The 19,680-nt window shown below is 38.5% G+C and overlaps 1 protein-coding gene across 2 annotated transcripts in view; it reads right to left on the bottom strand.

The window, feature by feature from the left end:
• Positions 1-19,680, bottom strand: part of arid1b (AT rich interactive domain 1B (SWI1-like)) — a 583,262-nt gene that overhangs the window by 400,302 nt on the left and 163,280 nt on the right. For both annotated transcript variants that reach the window (XM_043696151.1, XM_043696152.1), the window contains exon 3: positions 10,681-10,821. In XM_043696151.1, the coding sequence (XP_043552086.1) occupies positions 10,681-10,821 (141 nt within the window). The remainder of the gene's footprint in view (positions 1-10,680; positions 10,822-19,680) is intronic.

Raw genomic sequence — 19,680 nt, 5'->3', positions numbered from 1 at the left:
AGAGAATGAGAAATTCAAATAATCTTGGGTCACTTTGAGACACATAGTTGGCTCTAAAATTATTACCACACATCAAGAGATGTGAACTCTTGGAGTGTGGGAGGAAGAAACACTGACATTTTCATTTTACAGTCAATGAAATACAAACTTATTAAATGCCTGGGCAGAAAGCTTTCACTTGTGACCATTTTTTAAAATTGTTTTCTTCTTATGTCTCTGCTTACTATTTACATATGCCAAAGATATCTGTCATGACCCAGAACAATTGAGCAACGTTTTGCATTATTATTTTTGAAACTTCTTTCAAGAAATATGACAATAATATAGTTGAGGGGTAATTTGAAGTTTGGTTAATACTGTTGACCTGGGTATATCAAAAATAAAGTATTTTAATCACAATGTCGAACTGCCACATGAGCAACCAGATTTCAATGACACAAAATGCTATTGGAAAAATATGCAGAAACATTTTCTAGTTATGCTGGAATATTTCTTTACTGAAAAAAAAACCAAAAGCATTTACAACTACGTAAACTATTTTAAGTGCTTTTTAAAGCTATTAGAATATTTGCAAATGAAAGAACCAACTCTACTTTTAGAGCTTTCTGGCAAAATTGCAAATAATACAATTAGTCGAAACTTCAATGGGAATCAGTTCACTTGGAGTTTGGTCAGCTTTGTGGGAGGGATGGCTTCTAGTGTAAAGTTTTTTTCAAATAGTACAAAAAATGAATGGAAACTCAAATTGCAATGTATGTAAGTTGTACTTAAAATTCTGCCATCTGTGGCAGAAATCTGTAGGATTTGAGTTTCCCCTTGTCCTTTCTTAGCAATCAGAATTGAAAATCTTGGTTAAAAAAAAATCATGGCAGTAGCACCTTTTACCAGCAATTCAAATTCTTTCACGTTACATTTATTGGAGCAGCAAGGAATAAGTTTCATTTCTAAGTTTTATACAAGTGTTCCCTGCAAGCTCCAGATCTCAGGTACTCCAGTTTTACCACGCTGTAACATGGCAGGATGTTATGATCTCAGCTGATGGTATTACCATACAAACCATATCATGGCTTGATAGACCATGAATTTTATTTACCATGGAGATCGGTCACTGAACACTCAAGAAGCTGCCAACTCATCATAGAAATTATAAATTTGAAAGGCCTGACTGGAAATTGCAAACAGTCCTTCTGGCAAACAAAATTGTAAATACTTCCTAATCAGTCATTCAAATGAACCTTTTTTTTTAGTGGAGCTGGTGTAAGGGCCACTGCTTTTCCTGATACATATCAAAAGCCCAGACTTTGGTGCATATAGCACAATTTCACGACATTTGAAAGTGAAGTATAACTATGAGAAGAACAGATCAACTTCAAGAGGTCATAGAAAGGCTGGTGCACTGAGGAGAGGAATTGCAATTGAAATTTTATGCAGAGATGTGTGAGGGGATTCATTTTGATAGGAAGAGTGAACAGGGACAATCTAAAATAAAGGGTACAATTCTAAGGTGGTAGAAGGTCAGAGTGTCATGGAGGCATATGTACAGCAATTACTGAAGGTGCCAGGGCATGTTGAGAAAGCAGTTACTAAAATATCTTGAACTTTATGAATAAGTACTTAAAGTACACACATAAATTAGTTATGACGACGACAATGGATTCTCTCATTGCCTTAATAGATGTCTGTTCTGCAAGTAAAATGGTTTATAGTGTAGGCTTATATCATTCTCATGTGCAACATTAAGCCAAGTCTGGATGTGCATAACCAATTGTAAATGTTGCATATGAAATCAGTGTTGACATAACGGACAGACACATTGTGCATAAGAATGCACAATCTTGTTTTGAAGGTACTCAACTCCATTCTCTTTAAAAACGTCAAAACCCCTTGACGACACATTCTTCTCCATACAGAGTCATCCAAACTGTTTCTTCCCATGGAAAGAGATTCACCTTGGAAGTTCTGAGGCTTGCTTTCAAATTGTTTTATATTAAAAATTAGGAACATTCTGCTATGTTTAATGAAACAACACAAAAGTGTGGAGTGGAAACAAGTGAATTACTCTTGCGAAGACAGTTGCACAGATACAGTGGGCTAAATGGCACCCTGTACTGCTGTGCTGTAACCTTTCTCTGATGCACTACCAGTGAACCAATCTGCTTTAGGCTTCCAATTCCTATTTTTTGTGGTATAAATAAATACAACAGATAAGTAATTGCTTTGCTTTTCATCAATATGTAGCAACACCAGGAAGCTCTTCCTCCTTCGCTTCTAAATAGGTATGAAAGTGCAGTGCCATACTGTGAATAGACAGGCAATAATAGACACGGTGACATGTTTTTAAAATAGCTCTAATGGCTCAATTAGTAAAGAGAATTGGTCACTAAGTTGCATATACTTGAATTGCCTAGGTTTGGCCTGTTTAAGTCTTCTTGAAACTTATCACTAACCATCTCTCAAATTTACAACAGTTCAAAAGCTTGGATGAGCCACAAATGTTCAAATTGTTATTTAGACCTAAGTCTAGGACACTGATGCTCAACAAAATCAGGGGTCTCAATACTGTCTTCAGTATAAGCGTGCTGACTCATCTGAACAATCGCAGACAGAGTACTAAAAGAAAGGTGTTACAATTAGCTTCAGTACTTCGCTCTTCCAATGGAAAAATTGGTCACGGCTTTAATGAATTATGGAATTTTGCTCCACAGAAGGAGGCCATTCAGCTAGTTATGTCTGTGTTGGCTCATGAAAGATTGCCCAATTCAGAGCCTCCCCAATACCACATCTCTGTTTTTACTCCCACTATCATGCAAAATTCATTCTCTTTTGTTATATGACCATTACCTTTGGAAAGTTCCTCTGGATTGTAATTTCATAATTTCAGGTAGGGCCCTCAAAAGCTCAACAACCTTGTGTGAAAGAAATTTTCACCTACCTTCCAATTCCATTAAAACTTTGTTTTAACTGGCACTTTATGAACTACTGGCAAAAATTATATACCTCAAATATCGAAGTTTACTGTATTATTCTGTCTAATTATTATAGCTTTTTTAAGTTACTTACCTCAATGTAAATGTAATTGCTGTTCAATTGAATGGCCACATGAAATATCAACAATTGGTTCAATTTCAAGTCAATTTGCCTCAAGTACCACGATCTACCATTATGGAAGCTGTTTTGCTGGCCTGCAGCTCTTTGCTTTGCTGACTTGTTTGTCTGCAGCCACCTGTTAAACAAAACCTCAACCCGGACAGACATTATCAATGGGCAAATGTAGTATCTGGAGTATGTATTGACTCAAGGTCTGAAAACAATAGCTTGTTACATACAGTCTTGAGAAACTGTTAGCTCGACAACCGTTGTACTACATAAATCCACGGCGATCGGAAGCATTTTGGAGTAGCACTGGCTACCGTGATTAGAAAAGGTGTGCTCCCCATGATATCACGCAATAAAATTTGTCAATGCTGAAGGTCCGGAGTCCGGATAATTTATTCAATAATTGGCATAGTCGTCAGGATCCCTTAATTACGGGATCCTGAGCGAACTTAAAATATAAAGTCATCTGCCTGCATCCATCCTAACCTGAGTCCAGAAGCTGATCCCAAGCTAGGGGAAGACTATGTGACAAGACGGGACTGGAAAGATGGCTACTACAGAACAGTGATCATTTAAGGTGACCTTAAGGGATTGACAACGGCACCAGTGCAAGTTTGTCTTGGTTTAGTTTGTTGTTCATTTCTCCACAGATCGTAGATCCACGCTTCGGAACTGAGGAAGACGATAGGGTTGATGACTTCCGAACATAAAATAAAAGGTCCGGCCCTGGGGACAAGTACACCATGTCCTACTGAGAAGAACGGTCCACGCCCATTTGTCCCCTTGACGTATAAGACCATGCCATGGTAAAGATGTTTGACACAAAAGTAAGGTAGGAGACCCCCTGGTGCTGCCAGGGTCACCAGCTGATACTGTTTGGAAGGAGACAGGTGACAGTAGATATGTTATTCCTCTCACTTCCAATCTGTATGGGTGGTCCCTCTGCAACTGGAGGACAAACATTGAGGGTGGGTATGGTGACCCCTCTTAGGATACTGATTACATGCTCCAGTGTTTAGATAAATTTAAAGAAGTCGCGAAAGGCCATCAGCCCCCTAAGAATAAAGATCGCCGTCAGCGACGTCAGTGTCAGTGAATAACCTTTCCTCTTCCAGGCCTCCTCCCTCCGTACCGCCAACTTAATACTCTAAGCTTCCCATCCTCACCCCTAACCTTCACATGGAAGAGATTGTAGCTTTTGTCACCACTCGCTCACACCATGAACCCTCTCTCATGCTACTCGATAACACCGCAGAGAGTCCACTCAACAATGAGGGTGCACAGGCCTCTGTCCCACAAAACCAAGACAAGCCTGACTCTACTGTCCCCTCCACATCCACTTCAGGAATGACACCCGCTCGAAGACGAAGTCTCCCACAGATCAACTGATCAGCAACACACCTTTTGATAAGCCCTGGACTCACACTGAGGTCGGCGGCATGCTCCAAGATGCCCCTGATCCATTCATACGCCCAGTACCATTTTATAGTTGGCTAGTACAACCTTGCAGTATTTATGATTGTTTGCCACATGATGTTACACTCTGATACATCTGGCTTACGGAATCCAGTGGGCAGCAATTAAAGGTTCCCTTGTGTTCCCCCAAGTGCCATGGACTTCCGCAGACACCTGGGCAGATTGGCTTGAGATTATTGATAAGCCTTGGATCACAACTACACCCCGAGCTTTTTTGAGTTTTTGGTCATTACTTTTAAGCCAGAAAGGAAACCCTCCAATTGTGGCTTAAATTAACATTCTGAGTGAGGTTAACACTATTCCCTCTTCAATTTTATTACTTTAAAAGTAAAACGCAGTAAGATACAATGTTTTATTTCATGGTCTGTTAATCTGTATCACTATTTTTAGATTCGGATATATTTGCACTCCTTGATCTCTTTGCTGCTCTAGACTCAACATGCTCAATTTTAACTCTGTGTTACCTTTGATTGGAATAAAATTATGTCCTTATTTTCAAAGGAACATAGGAAGGTAGGAACAGTAGTAGGAGTAGTTACAGAGTAGGCCATTCACCTCAGTGTCTTCTCCACCACTCTAACTCATGACTGACCCATTACCTCAACATCATATTCCTTGATATCATTAGGATTTAAAAGCCTTTTCATTTCTGTCTTGAACTCATTTAATAACTAAGCTTCCACAGTCCTCTGGGGTACAGAATTCCAAAACTTAAACACACTTAAGCGATTGGGTAGTGGTGGCAGGTACTCTTGCAATATTTAAGATGCATCTGGATAAGCTCTTAAAATGGTTATAGACCTAAGGAGATAAATAGGATTAGTGTAGCTTGGTACCTGATGGTTGCCACAGACATGGGTGGGCTAAACGTCCTAGTTTCTGTGCTGCATGTCTCGATGAAAACAATCGTCATCTCGGTTCTGAATGGTTTGCCTTTTATTCCGAGACCATGTCACTGTGTTAGACCCCACAACCAGTGAAAACATCTTTCTGCATTTACTCTGTCCACCCTTTTAAGAATTTTGAAAGTGTCCACGAGTTGCCTCTAATTCTTTCAAATTCCAGAGAATACATGTCCAGTCTCTTCAAATTATCTGGTGAACCTCTGCTGATTTCCCGTTTTGGTAAATGTATCCATCCTTAAACAAGTGTACCAGAACTGCACAGGACACTTCAGGTGCATTCTCTTTAATGTTTGATACACTGAAGCAAGACAACCATGTTTTTGTACACCACTCCTTTCACAATAAAGGCCAACATATCATTTGCTTTCTGAATTGCTTGCTCTAACTGTAGGCCAGCTTTCAGTGACTCATGAACACAAGAACACTTCGATCCCTTTGGACATCAATCTCTCATCACTGAAAAAATACTCCACACCTTTATTCCTCCCTCCAAAAGTTGATAACTTTACACTTATATTCCATCCTTAAAGTATCTTTGCATCCTCTTCACAACTCTCAGTCCTACCAAGTTTTGTATCATCTACAAACTTGGAAATATTGACATAGATTAATACAGACTGCAAACTGCTGGTGCCTAAGCACTATTCCTGGAGCTATCCCACCGGTCACAGCCTGCCACCTGGGAATGGCCCAATCATTCCTATCCCCTACTTCCTGCTTTTTAACCAATCCTCTGTTAACCTCCTGAATAGGGACTTTATCAACCTTCTAAAAATTTAAACACAGATCCACTGGTTCCCCCTTATTGGTTCTGCTAGTAACACCCTCAAAAAAACTCAGGTTTGTCAAACATAAACTCTGTTCAATCAGACAACGATTTTCTAAATATCAGATCACATTCTTTGTAATAGGTTCTAGCATTTTTCCTAATCCGGATGTCAGATTACCTGATCTGTTGTTGCACATTTTCTCTTCTCTCAAACAAACAGTCGGGTTACATGAGTTTTTTAGTTTCTGAATTCAGACACAAAGTATCTACTTAACACCTTAGCCACTTCTCAATTTCCTATCTCTGCCTGTAATTGACCCACATTTTATCTTTGCTCATCCTTGCCTCTTTATGTATCTATATACTATTGTAATTAGTACCGCTGCCTCAGTATCAGGGAACTGGGTACAATTCCAGCCTTGGGTGACTGCCTGTGTGGAATTTTCATGTTCTCCTCACGTCTGCATGGGTATCCGCCAGGTGCTCCAGTTTCCTCCCACAGTCCAAAGATGTGCAGGTTACGCGGAGTAGCCACGCTAAATTGCCCCATAGCATCCAGGGATGTATAGTTTAGGTAGATTAGCCATGATTAGCGGTGAAGTAGGGCTCGTCCGCTTTTATTTTCATTTCTTCCCTCTCTTTTCACATTTTATTTTCTCTTTTTTACCTCTCGTTGAGGAGCTTGGTCACAGCGACAGCAGTAGAGAATGGGCCCAGCACGGACTCATGGCAGCAGCAGGACCTAGTCTGGGTTCACAGCAGCTTCTGCGTCCAGCGCAGATTCATGGGGGCGGCACCGTGTTTGAGCCCAGTTCAAGACCCGGTAGTATCAGCAGCTGCTGCAACAGCAACTTAGGTCCAAAGCACATTCGGGGCAGCAGCAGAGTAGAGTTTGGGTCAGTGCAGTACCCAGTGGCATGGGTGGCATCTACATTGATGAGGTCCAATGAAGACTCAGTGCCAAGGGCATTGGTGAGGCAAGATGGCACCAAAGAATGGTAATTTTTGTTCCAGCGGTGGTGGCAGTATGAAGGGGCCACGAACTGTAAAGCTGAACACTTTTTTTTATATTTCTTTACTTTTCTGCATTTATATTCTAAGCTTTGGGTTATTTCTCTGTGCTTTATAAAGGCAGCCGAGAGTGGCAATACTATATAACAATTTTCACTTTATTTTGTAACAAAATACATGCGACAAAAACTAAATCAAATCAAATCAAATCACAGTAGGGTGGATGGGTCTGAATTTGGATGGAAAGCCCTTTGGAGAGTCAATGTGGACTCATTGGGCCAAACGGCCTTTTTTTGCACTCTCAGGATTCTATGATTCTATATTTTATAATCAATTTTGTCTCTCTTGCTAGTTTACATCTATATTCCATTCCTCTATTAATTTCTTGCCCCTGCTTTGCCAAATTTCTAAAATTCTCTCAATACTCAGGCTTGCAACTTTTTTGGCAAGTTTAGCCTCCTCTTCTGATCTATTACTGACTTTGACTTCCTGCCAGGTATTTTCACTTTGGAGGAATGTTCACTTTTTGAAAACCCTGTAATACCATCCATAACCTATCTCCCAAACCTTTTCATGTATTATTCCAATCTGCCATAACTAACTTCCTCCTCATGCCTTCTTAAATGCCCTGCTTTGTCGTCTCCCTGTACCTCTAACCAATGTATAATACCTTTATTGTTTTGTCACAGTCTCCCACCTTATTATTCATACTCTCAATAAGGCACATTCATAAATTTTTAAATGGCACAATGGGTTGCAAATTCAAGTTATTTATGAATAACAGTGCTTTCAACAACTATCCCTGTGGAGCACCACTTCATATATTTTGCCAGTAACTATCCTTAATCTTCTCCTCTTGGTTTTCTACTTGCAATGGGAGATGAAATCTTGACAACTCCCTTACCACAACCTCCACTACCGAGAATACAATGGTGATTGTTTCATGGGAACTCAATCACCTTCAAGTTCCCTTCTAAGTCTCTCTCAATCCATTTAATCAGAAGTCAAATTACACCAGGTTATAGTCCAACAGGTTTATTTGAAATCATGAGCTTTCAAAGCGTTGCTCCTTCATTAGGTGAAGTCACTAAATAATGATATATTGATGATAACGTGGCTGCATCAATTTCCAGCACTCCTTTTCAAAGATCGGGGGGAAAAAAAAAAGAGTACCCCCAACAAACAAAAAAAAAGTGATTAAAGAAGGCAGATCATCAAAATTCAAGAGCAACTAGATTAGATTAGATTACATTACAGTATGGAAACAGGCCCTTCGGCCCAACAAGTCCACACCGACCCGCCGAAGCGAAACCCACCCATACCCCTACATTTACCCCCATACCTAACACTACGGGCAATTTTGCATGGCCAATTCACCTGACCTGCACATCTTTCGACTGTGGGAGGAAACCGGAGCACCCGGAGGAAACCCACGCAGACACTGGGAGAATGTGCAAACTCCACACAGTCAATCGCCTGAGGCGGGAATTGAACCCGGGTCTCTGGCGCTGTGAGGCAGCAGTGCTAACCACTGTGCCACCGTGCCGCCCACAACTAGGAATGCGTAATCAAAGTTGGCCTGGTCAATAATGTCCATACATAGAGGATTATTTTTAAAATGTGCGCGATGTGTTTACTGATTGTTTTGGCTGGTTCCATTTCACAAAAACAACCAATCAAAAATACCTTTCTCTTTAGGAGATTTTTTACTAATCAGATTTTCCAAAAGAAAGGGATGACTGCCATCACAATATTTCTTATCTGATCAAACCCAAGTCATCTGCTCAAAAGAAGAGCACAGGATCTACAATAGCAACTTGGACTAAATCATTATATTGTCACACATCATGAGTAGCAATCGAGGAAATGCAAACCCAACACAAATCTGAAAGCAATGATGTGGGTGGATTTATGGTCAAATTATGAGAACAGATTCCAAATCAGCTGACTTACCGCTTGTGAGAAAGTCAATTATCTTGTCCTGCTTTAGATAGCTACACTTTCTAACTCTAGATCAGAGTTTTTTTAGGTTGAAAACCCAAACATTTACCCACAATTGACAGTTTATGACAAGACTAGCTACATAACCAATAAATTTATACTCTAGGAAATTAGCTAAATGCTTGACCTGCTTGCCCTGATAGGCTACAAATATTCTATATCCCAAAAATCAGAAGGTAATTTTACAGTTAATTATAATTCACAGATTTTTAGGTTAGTGGCTACTTTGATGTTTCAAACTGTGTTGTGTAGAACATGCAGCATGAATAGGCATCAATATCTTAAATGTTTTCCAACACTGGCATTTAAATCAAGTAAAATGAGTATTTTCAAGGATGTTAACTAGCTTTTTTTAATGAGTAATGAAGATATATCATGCACCATTTCAATTTACTCTTATACAACAATTTAATATGGCCTATAGAGCCTAGATGAAGTTAGAATTTCCTGATAAAAATCTATTAATGTTTGATGTCGATTCTTGGGACATAGAGACATGGTTACTACCAACTGAGATCAGTGCATATCATTTCAATAAATGACTTTACTCATAATAGAGGTTTTCCAAATATGAAGAACTTGTATGCTACAGTAATCAGAATTACATTAATACAAAATAGAAGTATTTCTAACACGTGGAAATCTTAAATTAATACTTAGAAAAACTTTTCTTTGAAAACAAATTTAAGTAACAAAGAAACAAAAAGCTAAAATCTTCTATTTTCCCTCAAGGATAAAAATAACACAAAGCTTTTAACAAGCAATCTTGACAATCAAAAATACTCAATAACAACTTGAACACGCTAGTTTTTCAGGAGTCACAAGACTCATTAAAGTTCAAGACTAAACCTCAAAGCTAGCTAATTCAGCTGCAACAATTTAATTCCTAAAACTGAAATGATCATTTTTTTGCTCAATGAAATAATTAGGTTCTAAGCCAAATGAGAAAAGTTTTCCAGTTTTAAAAGTGTGTCATATCGGACTTAAACATTAACTCTGTTTTGCTCCTCACTGATGCGGTGAGATCTGATGAATTTCGCCAGCATTTTATTCTTATTTCAGATATCCAGCATTTGCAGTATTTCACTTTGAACGCGAGGAAAAAGTTTCTTCGGTGACTGGAATAGTTCAATGTATTTTATGATCTCATTGCATGCACTAACCAAAGCAATTACTGGCCATCAAAATATCACATGTAACTGGGAGTAACTGCTGACAGATTGCAAATGTAGAAACATGAATCAAATACACAACAGGATACTTTGACATTCCAAGTCAAACATTTAAATATAATTTCATATTAGTCAAGGTGACCTTAAAATTCACTCGCAGTATTATAGTATGTAGCATTAAATGTAAATAATTTACTCTGTTTTCATTAAAGTGTGCCTGAAGTCCATTTGAATTCCTTCGAACCCTTACCTGTTGCTGTTGGGGTTGGTACCTCTGCTGTGCTTGTTGCATGTATGAAGATTGTTGTTGCTGCTGCTGCTGATTATAGTAAGGCTGTTGGCCCTGTTGGCAGTAACCAGTCATACCCTGCTGACTATATTGAGGGGGCATCTGAAGGAAGAGAGAGATTTCCATGAGACAGGTGAATTAACTAAGTAGAATCAAGCTTGCACGTGCATCACTTTAACCTACACAAAAAAATTGTACTATTTGCAAGTGTTTAAAACCCTAAACTATAAATTACGATTGTTGCTGCTTCATTAAATTTCAAATATCATGTGATTCTAAAGTCACGTTATACATTTCTCCAACATTTATTTAACCTTTGTCAGAAAATGCACAATCTGGAAGCCTACAATATTCTAAATAGAGTACTCTACTAAAATCTTTAAAATCAAAACTTAGTTTTCAATCAGCTTTTGGACTACAATCCAAAATCGCCAATATAAAGGAAATAATTATCCTTTCCCACCTTTTCTTGTCTGGCAGAAGGCAAGATATTTTCTCTCTCAATAGGATAAATTGCACGAAACTCAAAAAATCCCTCTGGCAAGTACGAAATGATTCGTACCTGTTGTTTTCCTGCAGCATGAAAATTAACTGCTCACGCGTACAACCTTATAACATTTAGAAAACAATATGAATGGCCCACAGCTGAGCCAAATCACGACAGGAGATTTAGAAGTCAAGTTTACTGAGTTGACAAATTCCTCTGATTAATTTAGCAGACTGCATTCTACTAGTCGGTTCTGTACTTCAACAGATGATTTGGTCACAACAACAAGTTTTACACTCCTTGTCATTTAATTGTACAGGAGCCAAAGTTCACAAAACAAAAACTTGTACTCTCTTCAAATGGATAACGAGAGATTGGATAATGAATATAAAGTTAGTTTTTGAATAGCAGAGGAAAGTTTCTCAGTAGCATTTATTAACTTCATTAAAAATCTAATCATATCTCAATAAAACAAGTTGCAATTATTTCAAGGATTTTTACTACAAGACTAATAGCATAAAAGACCTTGAGTTCAAAAGGATACTTCAACATTGTACTTTTTGCAGAAGCACAGACAGCAACCTCAGCTTTCTGCATCTAACTTGTACACGTACAGACTCCAGAAATTGTTGTCAGATTCAGAGGAGTAATGGCAAAGGAACCCTGACAATTTTGTGGTTATCATTACCACAAAATCAGGGTAAGAGCATTTAACTGTGTAGGTTCACATCAGAATCTTCTCGAAATTCTACAAAGACCTGAAAAGGATCCCTCGCTGATAAAGCTAACTCTGTGCTCAATGAAATCAAAGTTATGGTGGACTTTGCAGAATTAACAATTTAGCTAAATAATCTATTATAGAATAATGCCAATTGATATTTTTGTATTAATATCTGAGGTTGTGCTCCAAGCGTACATTTCAGATGATAATGAAATATACCCTTGGACTACACATAGCTGGACTATTTTATATATGGGTCCTTCTTTCCTGCCTATTTATATACTACATCAAATACAATGTATTGTTCCCCCTCTGCATACTCCCCACCTCACATTTTCAAACTGCAGTAATTGCTCCTAATTAACTTATTCCTATTAAATCAACCTTCTTCAATTGAGTGTTGCACCCTGTTAGCTTGGATAGATTTCAGATACAAATTGTGTTCATTCCAACCCACTAACAAATACATAGAAACATAGAAAACAGGAGCATCAGTAGGCAACTCAGTTCTGGGTGTCTGCCTGTTCATTATAATTATAGCTAATCATCCTACTCAATAGCTTGATTCCACTTATGTCCCATATTCTTTGATCCTGTTAGTCCCAAGTGCTATATCCAGGTCCTACTTGAAACAAGTCAAGATTAGAGTGGTGCTGGAAAAGCACAGCAGTTCAGGCAGCATCAGAGGAGCAGAAGACCTTCATCCTTCCTGATTAAGGGTTTTTGCCCAAAACGTTGATTTTCCTACTCCTCGGATGCTGCCTGACCTGCTGTGCTTTTCCAGCACCATCTCCAGCAACTGCAGTCCTCAATTTTGTCTTCTTGAAATGAGCTTACAATAAGTATATCCTATTCCTTTTTGAATTAAATTATGAAATGAATTCTCCATTACCCTACTAAAATAGTATATTTTGAGTGTGGGAGACTGAAGAAAATTAGGACAAAAGCATTACTTATGTAAAGTTAAAAATGTTTAAAAATACAGTTCTAGCTAAATATCACGTGTTTCAGTGTCTTTATTATAGTAATATGTTTGATTCAGTTTCATGGGAAAACTTCAAATGAAGAAACAGAGAAACAAACAATTTTGCTGGATTTGCAAGCAGTCTAAACAGCTATTATTGACAGCTAAGAGGCAAATATGCTTCAAAAATGCATTCAGATTTCACAGTTCAAAAATAGGATTGGAAATTCCGAGCTTTCAACAATTGACCTTTTTTTCTTCAAACAAGCCTCATTCATTGCTGAAAATCTAATTTACTGTACTTGATACAGAATCATACCACTGCCTAGCATAAGAACTTGCAGCAAGATTATACAATTCAGCCTCTTGAGACTGTTCTGCCATTTGATACAATCATGGCTGAACTCAACTCAGCCTCAACTCCACTTTCCTGCCTGCTCTACAAAACCCTTCAGCTCATTACTAATGTAAAAATCTATCTTCTCCTTAATTTACTCAACATCCTGGTATCTACCACACTCTGGCATTTAGCTGTACAATTTCTCCAAGTAGATAGTATCATTGGTCCATCTACAACTGATCTCCAAGAACCGGTAACCAATGAATACAGTCCACCGATTTCTCAGCAACAAAACCAAACAAGCAGACAAAACGTGTCCAGACATCCTAACCACTCTCCCCTACATCAAAGACATCTTGGAGATGACTGCCAGACTACTCAGACCTCTTGGCATCACGATAGCTCACAAACCCACCAACACACTAAAACAGCAGCTAATGAACTGGAAAGACCCCATACAGACAAGCCAAACTAATGTCATTTACAAAATATCTTACAAGAACTGTACCAAACACTACATTAGACAAACAGGCAGAAAACTAGCCACCAGGACACATGAACACCAACTAGTCACTCTTGCTAATATCCTTATATACAGATGAGGAAGGACACCACTTCAACTGGGACAACATATCCATCCTAGGACAAGCCAAATAGATACATGCATGAGAATTACGAGAAGGATGGCATTCCAACCGGAACTCTATCAACAAACACATCGACCTGCTCCCATTTACCATCCTCTGAGAAAAAGATGAGGAAATGACATCACCAACCCAAGGAAACCTAGTCACAAACATAAAGCGGGTCACGAACACCTGTGTTTCACCGAAGGCTCACTGATGATGTTACCTACTATCTGAAAATATCAGAAAACATCTGAAAATGAACCTTCAAGCTCAGTTAGCAAACTTACATCCAGAACCTCAACTGGAGCTACAAATCTTCTCAAAACTCACAAATTTGACCATGTTTGCAGAAGAGAAACAGAGGGATAAAAGGATTCCATCTAATTAAGATGTGTAATTCAAAAGTATTGTGGCATTACAGCCACCATAATAATATCAAGTCTCTTTCTCCATTCAACAAGATAAATTATTCATTTCATCTTCCAGGATTATTTAATGCATTTATTCAATTAGACTTTGTCATTTTCTATACTTTACAAACAGTCAGTACTATAAAGAATTTATTTAGGTACAAAAGAAAAGGGAGAGTACAAAGAAAAAGTAACGATTACTCCGATTTATCATAGAATTGCCATTCGGGTTGACATCAATTACATCAAACTTCAGTTACAGTAGAGTACGTTTGCAAAATATGTTTTTCCCCCCGCAACTACAGCCATTCATCACATTTTGATGTAATGCTTGCAAGAGTTGCAATTAAACCAAGTTTGAACAGGAAGTTAGATTCACTGATTCGTAATGGTGAGAAATAGCGCTTCTTTTCAATGAGATTGCTGATATTCCTGAAGAAAGGGCGGTCTGTTCCATGCCCTGAAGCAGCAAAGACGAAGTGACTTGTTACAGCAGAAAAAGCAGCCAATTTCCAGACTGTCATATGTTTTTAACGAGTATAAACTGGACAACAATTAAGCGCAACACATTCCATATAATTGATCTACTAAACTATTTTTAAGATGTGCATTCCGGCACCCACCACATAAATGCATTCTTGAAGCTCTGATGTTGAATGCAACCTCAATAAACATGAAACCAGCTATCACAGAATAGAATCATAGAATCCCTACAGTGTGGCAACAGGCCCTTCGACCCAAGTCCACACCAATCCTCCGAAGAGTAACCCACCCAGGCCCATTCGCCTACTCTATTATTTACCCCTGACTAAAGCACCTAACCTTACACATGCCTGAACACTATGGGCAATTTAGTATGGCCAATTCACCTAATCAGCACATCTTCACATTGTGGGAGGAAACCAGACCACCCGGAAGAAACCCACGCAGACACAGGAGATTGTGCAAACTCCACACAGATAACAACCCAAGGCTGGAATCAAACCCACGTCTTGGCGCTGTGAGGCAGCAGTGCTAACTACTGAGCCACCATTTGAAAGTTCCAGAAGTCACTCAAAGTTGGCCCAGTAAATTTATCTCATGAGTAGTTAAATGGGTAGGTCAATCCTTTGTTAATTTGCCTCCAGCCAGGACAATGGTAAGACAACCGATCTCAGTATCCATGGTGGTAAGATTAATATTAGAATTCTCAATTCTATTCAATGTCAATCATTCCACAGTAGTAAGAGTGAATTTGGCCTCGGAATGAGCAAAGAATCAGAAGTCAGCTGCAGTTCCCACACCACTTTCAAATCACCTGATAAATGCTATGGCCAAAGTCCAAAATTAACACTCGGACTTTGGAAGGGACATCTAAGGATCCAGGTAGCTAGATATAACCGATTGCAATAGTGCTATTACAGCTTACCAGTTTGTCAAATGTGAGATGCTCATGTACCACAGATGAATTGTTTACACTTTTTAATTCAGTGCTACATTATGAAATGCTTATTTGGATTCATCATGAGTGATACTCATCCCTGGGAGAAAGTTGAGGACTGCAGATGCTGGAGATCAGAGCTGAAAAATGTGTTGTTGGAAAAGCACAGCAGGTCAGGCAGCATCAAAGGAGCAGGAGAATTGACGTTTCGGGCATAAGCCCTTCTACTCATCCCTCTCAATAATACAGCTGAGTGGGAACATCATTACCTAGTTCCATTCCCAACTATCCAACTGTGGCAAAAAGTCACTTGTAATTGCTTGTTTCTACACTGTAAGCTCACGTGCCCAGGGATCTGCCTTTAGTCCCATACTCATGTGTGTGCTGCCCTTCAGTAAAATCATCCAAAAACACATCAAGTTTCATATGTATGCTGATCGTATTAATTCAATTACCTGCTGAAAACCCCATTTACACCTTTACTATCTCCAGTCCTGACTATTCTAAGAATACTCCTCTTCTTGACTTCAGTTTTGTAACCTCCATAAACATTAACACATCTGCAATGTACTCATTTCCTAATTTGTACTAAATCCTATTTAGCTGGCATTTGTGTCCACTAAACAACTATAGCTCACAGTACAGCAATGGACATAAGCAATTCAAGACACCATTACCTCAAGCATAATTAGGGCAATAAAACCTGGTATTGTGAAAATCTGGCCTCTTGTGCATCCCCGATTTCAATCATCCAATCATTGGCAACTACACCCTCAACTACCATATCCTAAGCTCTATAGGAATATTCTCCTTTAAGATTCTTTACTACTCCAAATTCCTAAAGTTGTTCCAAAAGTGCACCTCTTTTGGTCACATGTTCTAATACTTCTTCAAAATTGTTGTCAACACATTGGGATGTTTAATTAGGTTAAAAACACTATATAAAATACAAGCTGTTAGACTTTCTGGCAATTGCATTTACCAATCCAATTATTTCAGATTTGTTTGAAACAAATCTCTGATCATATTGTGGGATCATGTTCAAATAACAATCGAAACAGGTGAGTGGCGAAAATAGGCTCTTTTATTCAGCAATCACAGCACAAGTTCGAGGCAGCAATAGAATCCCAAAATACAGTTCTTACAAAAGCCCCTTTATACACAGTTCTTACATATATTAAAATTCTATGACTATAGTGTTACTTTTTTTAAAAAAATCTATAGAACACAAAGGTTTGAGGGACTTCTGTCCTGGGAGATAGGAGATGGGTTAAAATGTGCTAAATGCTGGCTGCTACTTCTGATGGGATTAAGAGTGTCTGTCCAGTCTGCTTGCATTATTAACAGGCTTTTGTCCTTTTGTATTTTAAGTTAGTAAATATTAGTAAAAATACTTGGCCTATATGCTCGAAACAAATTAAAATTTGTACCTATACTAAATAAAAGCATACAGGATATTAAACTGATTACTGCAGCTGGGTTGCGAGATCTGTTTACTATTTGCCAGTGAGAGTTTCATTCATTCATGCAATTTCATGGAAGTGCTGTTTTGTTGGTTCGTTTCTTAAAGGGATAATAGACCAGTTAAAAGGTATTTCACAGGTACATACTAATTGGGGAATCTATTCAGGTCCAGGAGATGGTTGGTTAGAGCTGATTTATATTATAAATGTTTCGTGAAGACTAGATGGTGATGGCATTGTTCTGTATGTTACACTTATTCAGAGGTAAACACTGCTTGTAGCAAGGGCTGATAAGATGCGAAAATACAGTAATGAATTTTGAAAGGGTTGTTTTGATTTGAAAGGGTTGTTTTAAATTTGGATGTAAAATATACTACAGAACTGCAGTTTGATGAATGAATGAAACCGTGTTATAGTAATCAACGGGTTAATAAAGGATTATGAATGAGTGAACAGGAACCTGGTATTAATGAATACAGCGAGCTGGTGAGTGAGCTAATACAGGTAACCTAAAATACAATATCAATGTAACGTATAATAGCTTTTTACAATTAAAAACAGTTAGGATGAAACAAAATAGCTACTGCAATTGTAATTTTGCAAGTAACAAAATCAGTAATATAAATATTTTCAGAGAAATCTAAGTTCCCCAAAACCCAGCTGGCCCAGCGGTGAGAAAACTTTCATGACTGTTACTTTATTCCATGGCTGGATGTAGATGAAAAATGAATTTTCACTAAAATGACATCCCATAGACACAGTGCTAGAAAAGAACAAAATAAAAATCTGCAGCTTTAAATTAACAGTTCACTACAAGTGAATGGCTTGTAGAATTCTTACTTTGAGGTAATTGACCTATAGTTTTGTTGTCAAAGTTTTTCAAATAAACCATCATTGCTAAATATAGTCAAGTCAGAAGAGCTTGAATTTATGTAGTATTTTAATGTAACAAAAATCAAGACTTCATATACAATAAGTACATGAGAAATGAAACAATTTTCCAAACATTATTACATACACAAACTAAATAATACTCATAATTCAGCCTGCAATACCAAAGTATTCCCAAAGTGAATAATTGATTTTTTTAAAAAGAAAACATTTAACTGTAAGCTCTCTAGTACAGAATACTGTATTTGAAATCAAGGTTTTTCTGGAATTTTCTGGATTCTAAAATAATTTTGGAATGGCTCAGTACAAGGATGACCACCTGATGTAAAAGCATACCAAAGACATAATACCAAAAGTAGAATTAAAACCTGAAAGTGGATCTTTTCAAAACTGTTCACTTGAAAATTTGGACTGATGAATGCAGAAGGGTCCAGGACAACAATCAACATAAGGAGTCAGAAGCAGACCAGCCAAGGAAGCAAGCAAGCAAGCAGAATAGCAAGTGAAGTGCTAGATGAGCAAGGGAAATGCCAAGTGAAACAGTGAATGGTACTTTGGTATTGGAGAGCTGGGCACTAAGGATGTCAAGCAGAGCTTTAAGGAGAGTGAGGGTGGTGACAGCTCCTTGGGCATTAGCTTTTTCTATTCATTCATGAGATGTGGGCATCACTAGCTAGACCAGCATTTACTACACATCTTAAATTGCCCTGATGGCAGTTAAGAGTCAACCACATTGCTTTGGGTTTGGAGTCGCAAGGAGGCCAGGCCAGGTGAAGATGGCAGATTTCCTTCCATAAGGGACATTAGTGAACCAGATGGGGTTTTTTTGACAACTGACAATGGTTTCACAGTCACTATTGGACTATTAATTCAAGATTGTTATTAAATTCAAATTCTACCATTTGCTTTGGCAGAATTCAAAACCGGGTCCCCAGAACACTACCCGAGTCTCTGGATTAATAGGCGAGCGATAATACCACTAGATTATCGTCTGCCAATATAACTAATTTTGCTTTGTGGGACAATGATTCATTAATGATTAACAAAGCAGCCATGTTAAATTTAATCTGCAATAAATTGTGAAATGTCAATTTGAAACTGGAACTCCCAGGGAAGGCTGAGGCAACATTGTCAAAGAGTTCGCACATCAAGAGAAAGGCTTGGTTCTTGAATCAATCCAGACAATCTGCAGATTTGGCTACCAGAGAGAGGAACAAAAAATCTCTCCCTTTCTAGATATTTTCTAATCATAGTTTCTATCTGTTCAGAGATGCTTCCAGTCACTTCTAGAGCAGGTGAGACTTGAACCTAGGCCTGCTGGCCCTGAGGTATAGACACTACTACTGCACCGCAAGAGGCCTAAATATTTTCAACTTAACCTGCTCAGGGATAGAACTTAGAAAAATACAGCGCAGTACAGGCCCCTTGGCCCTCGATGTTGCGCCGATCCAAGCCCACCTAACCTACACTAGCCCACTATCCTCCATATGCCTATCCAATGCCCGTTTAAATGCCCATAAAGAGGGACAATCCACCACTGCTACTGGCAGGGCATTCCACGAACTCACGACTCGCTGAGTAAAGAATCTACCCCTAACATCTGTCCTATACCTACCACCCATTAATTTAAAGCTAT

Source organism: Chiloscyllium plagiosum, chromosome 9 (assembly GCF_004010195.1).
Source record: "Chiloscyllium plagiosum isolate BGI_BamShark_2017 chromosome 9, ASM401019v2, whole genome shotgun sequence".
Taxonomy (NCBI): Eukaryota; Metazoa; Chordata; class Chondrichthyes; order Orectolobiformes; family Hemiscylliidae; genus Chiloscyllium; species Chiloscyllium plagiosum.
The sequence above is the reverse complement of the archived record's forward strand: the minus strand, read 5'-3'. Positions and strand labels throughout refer to the sequence as shown.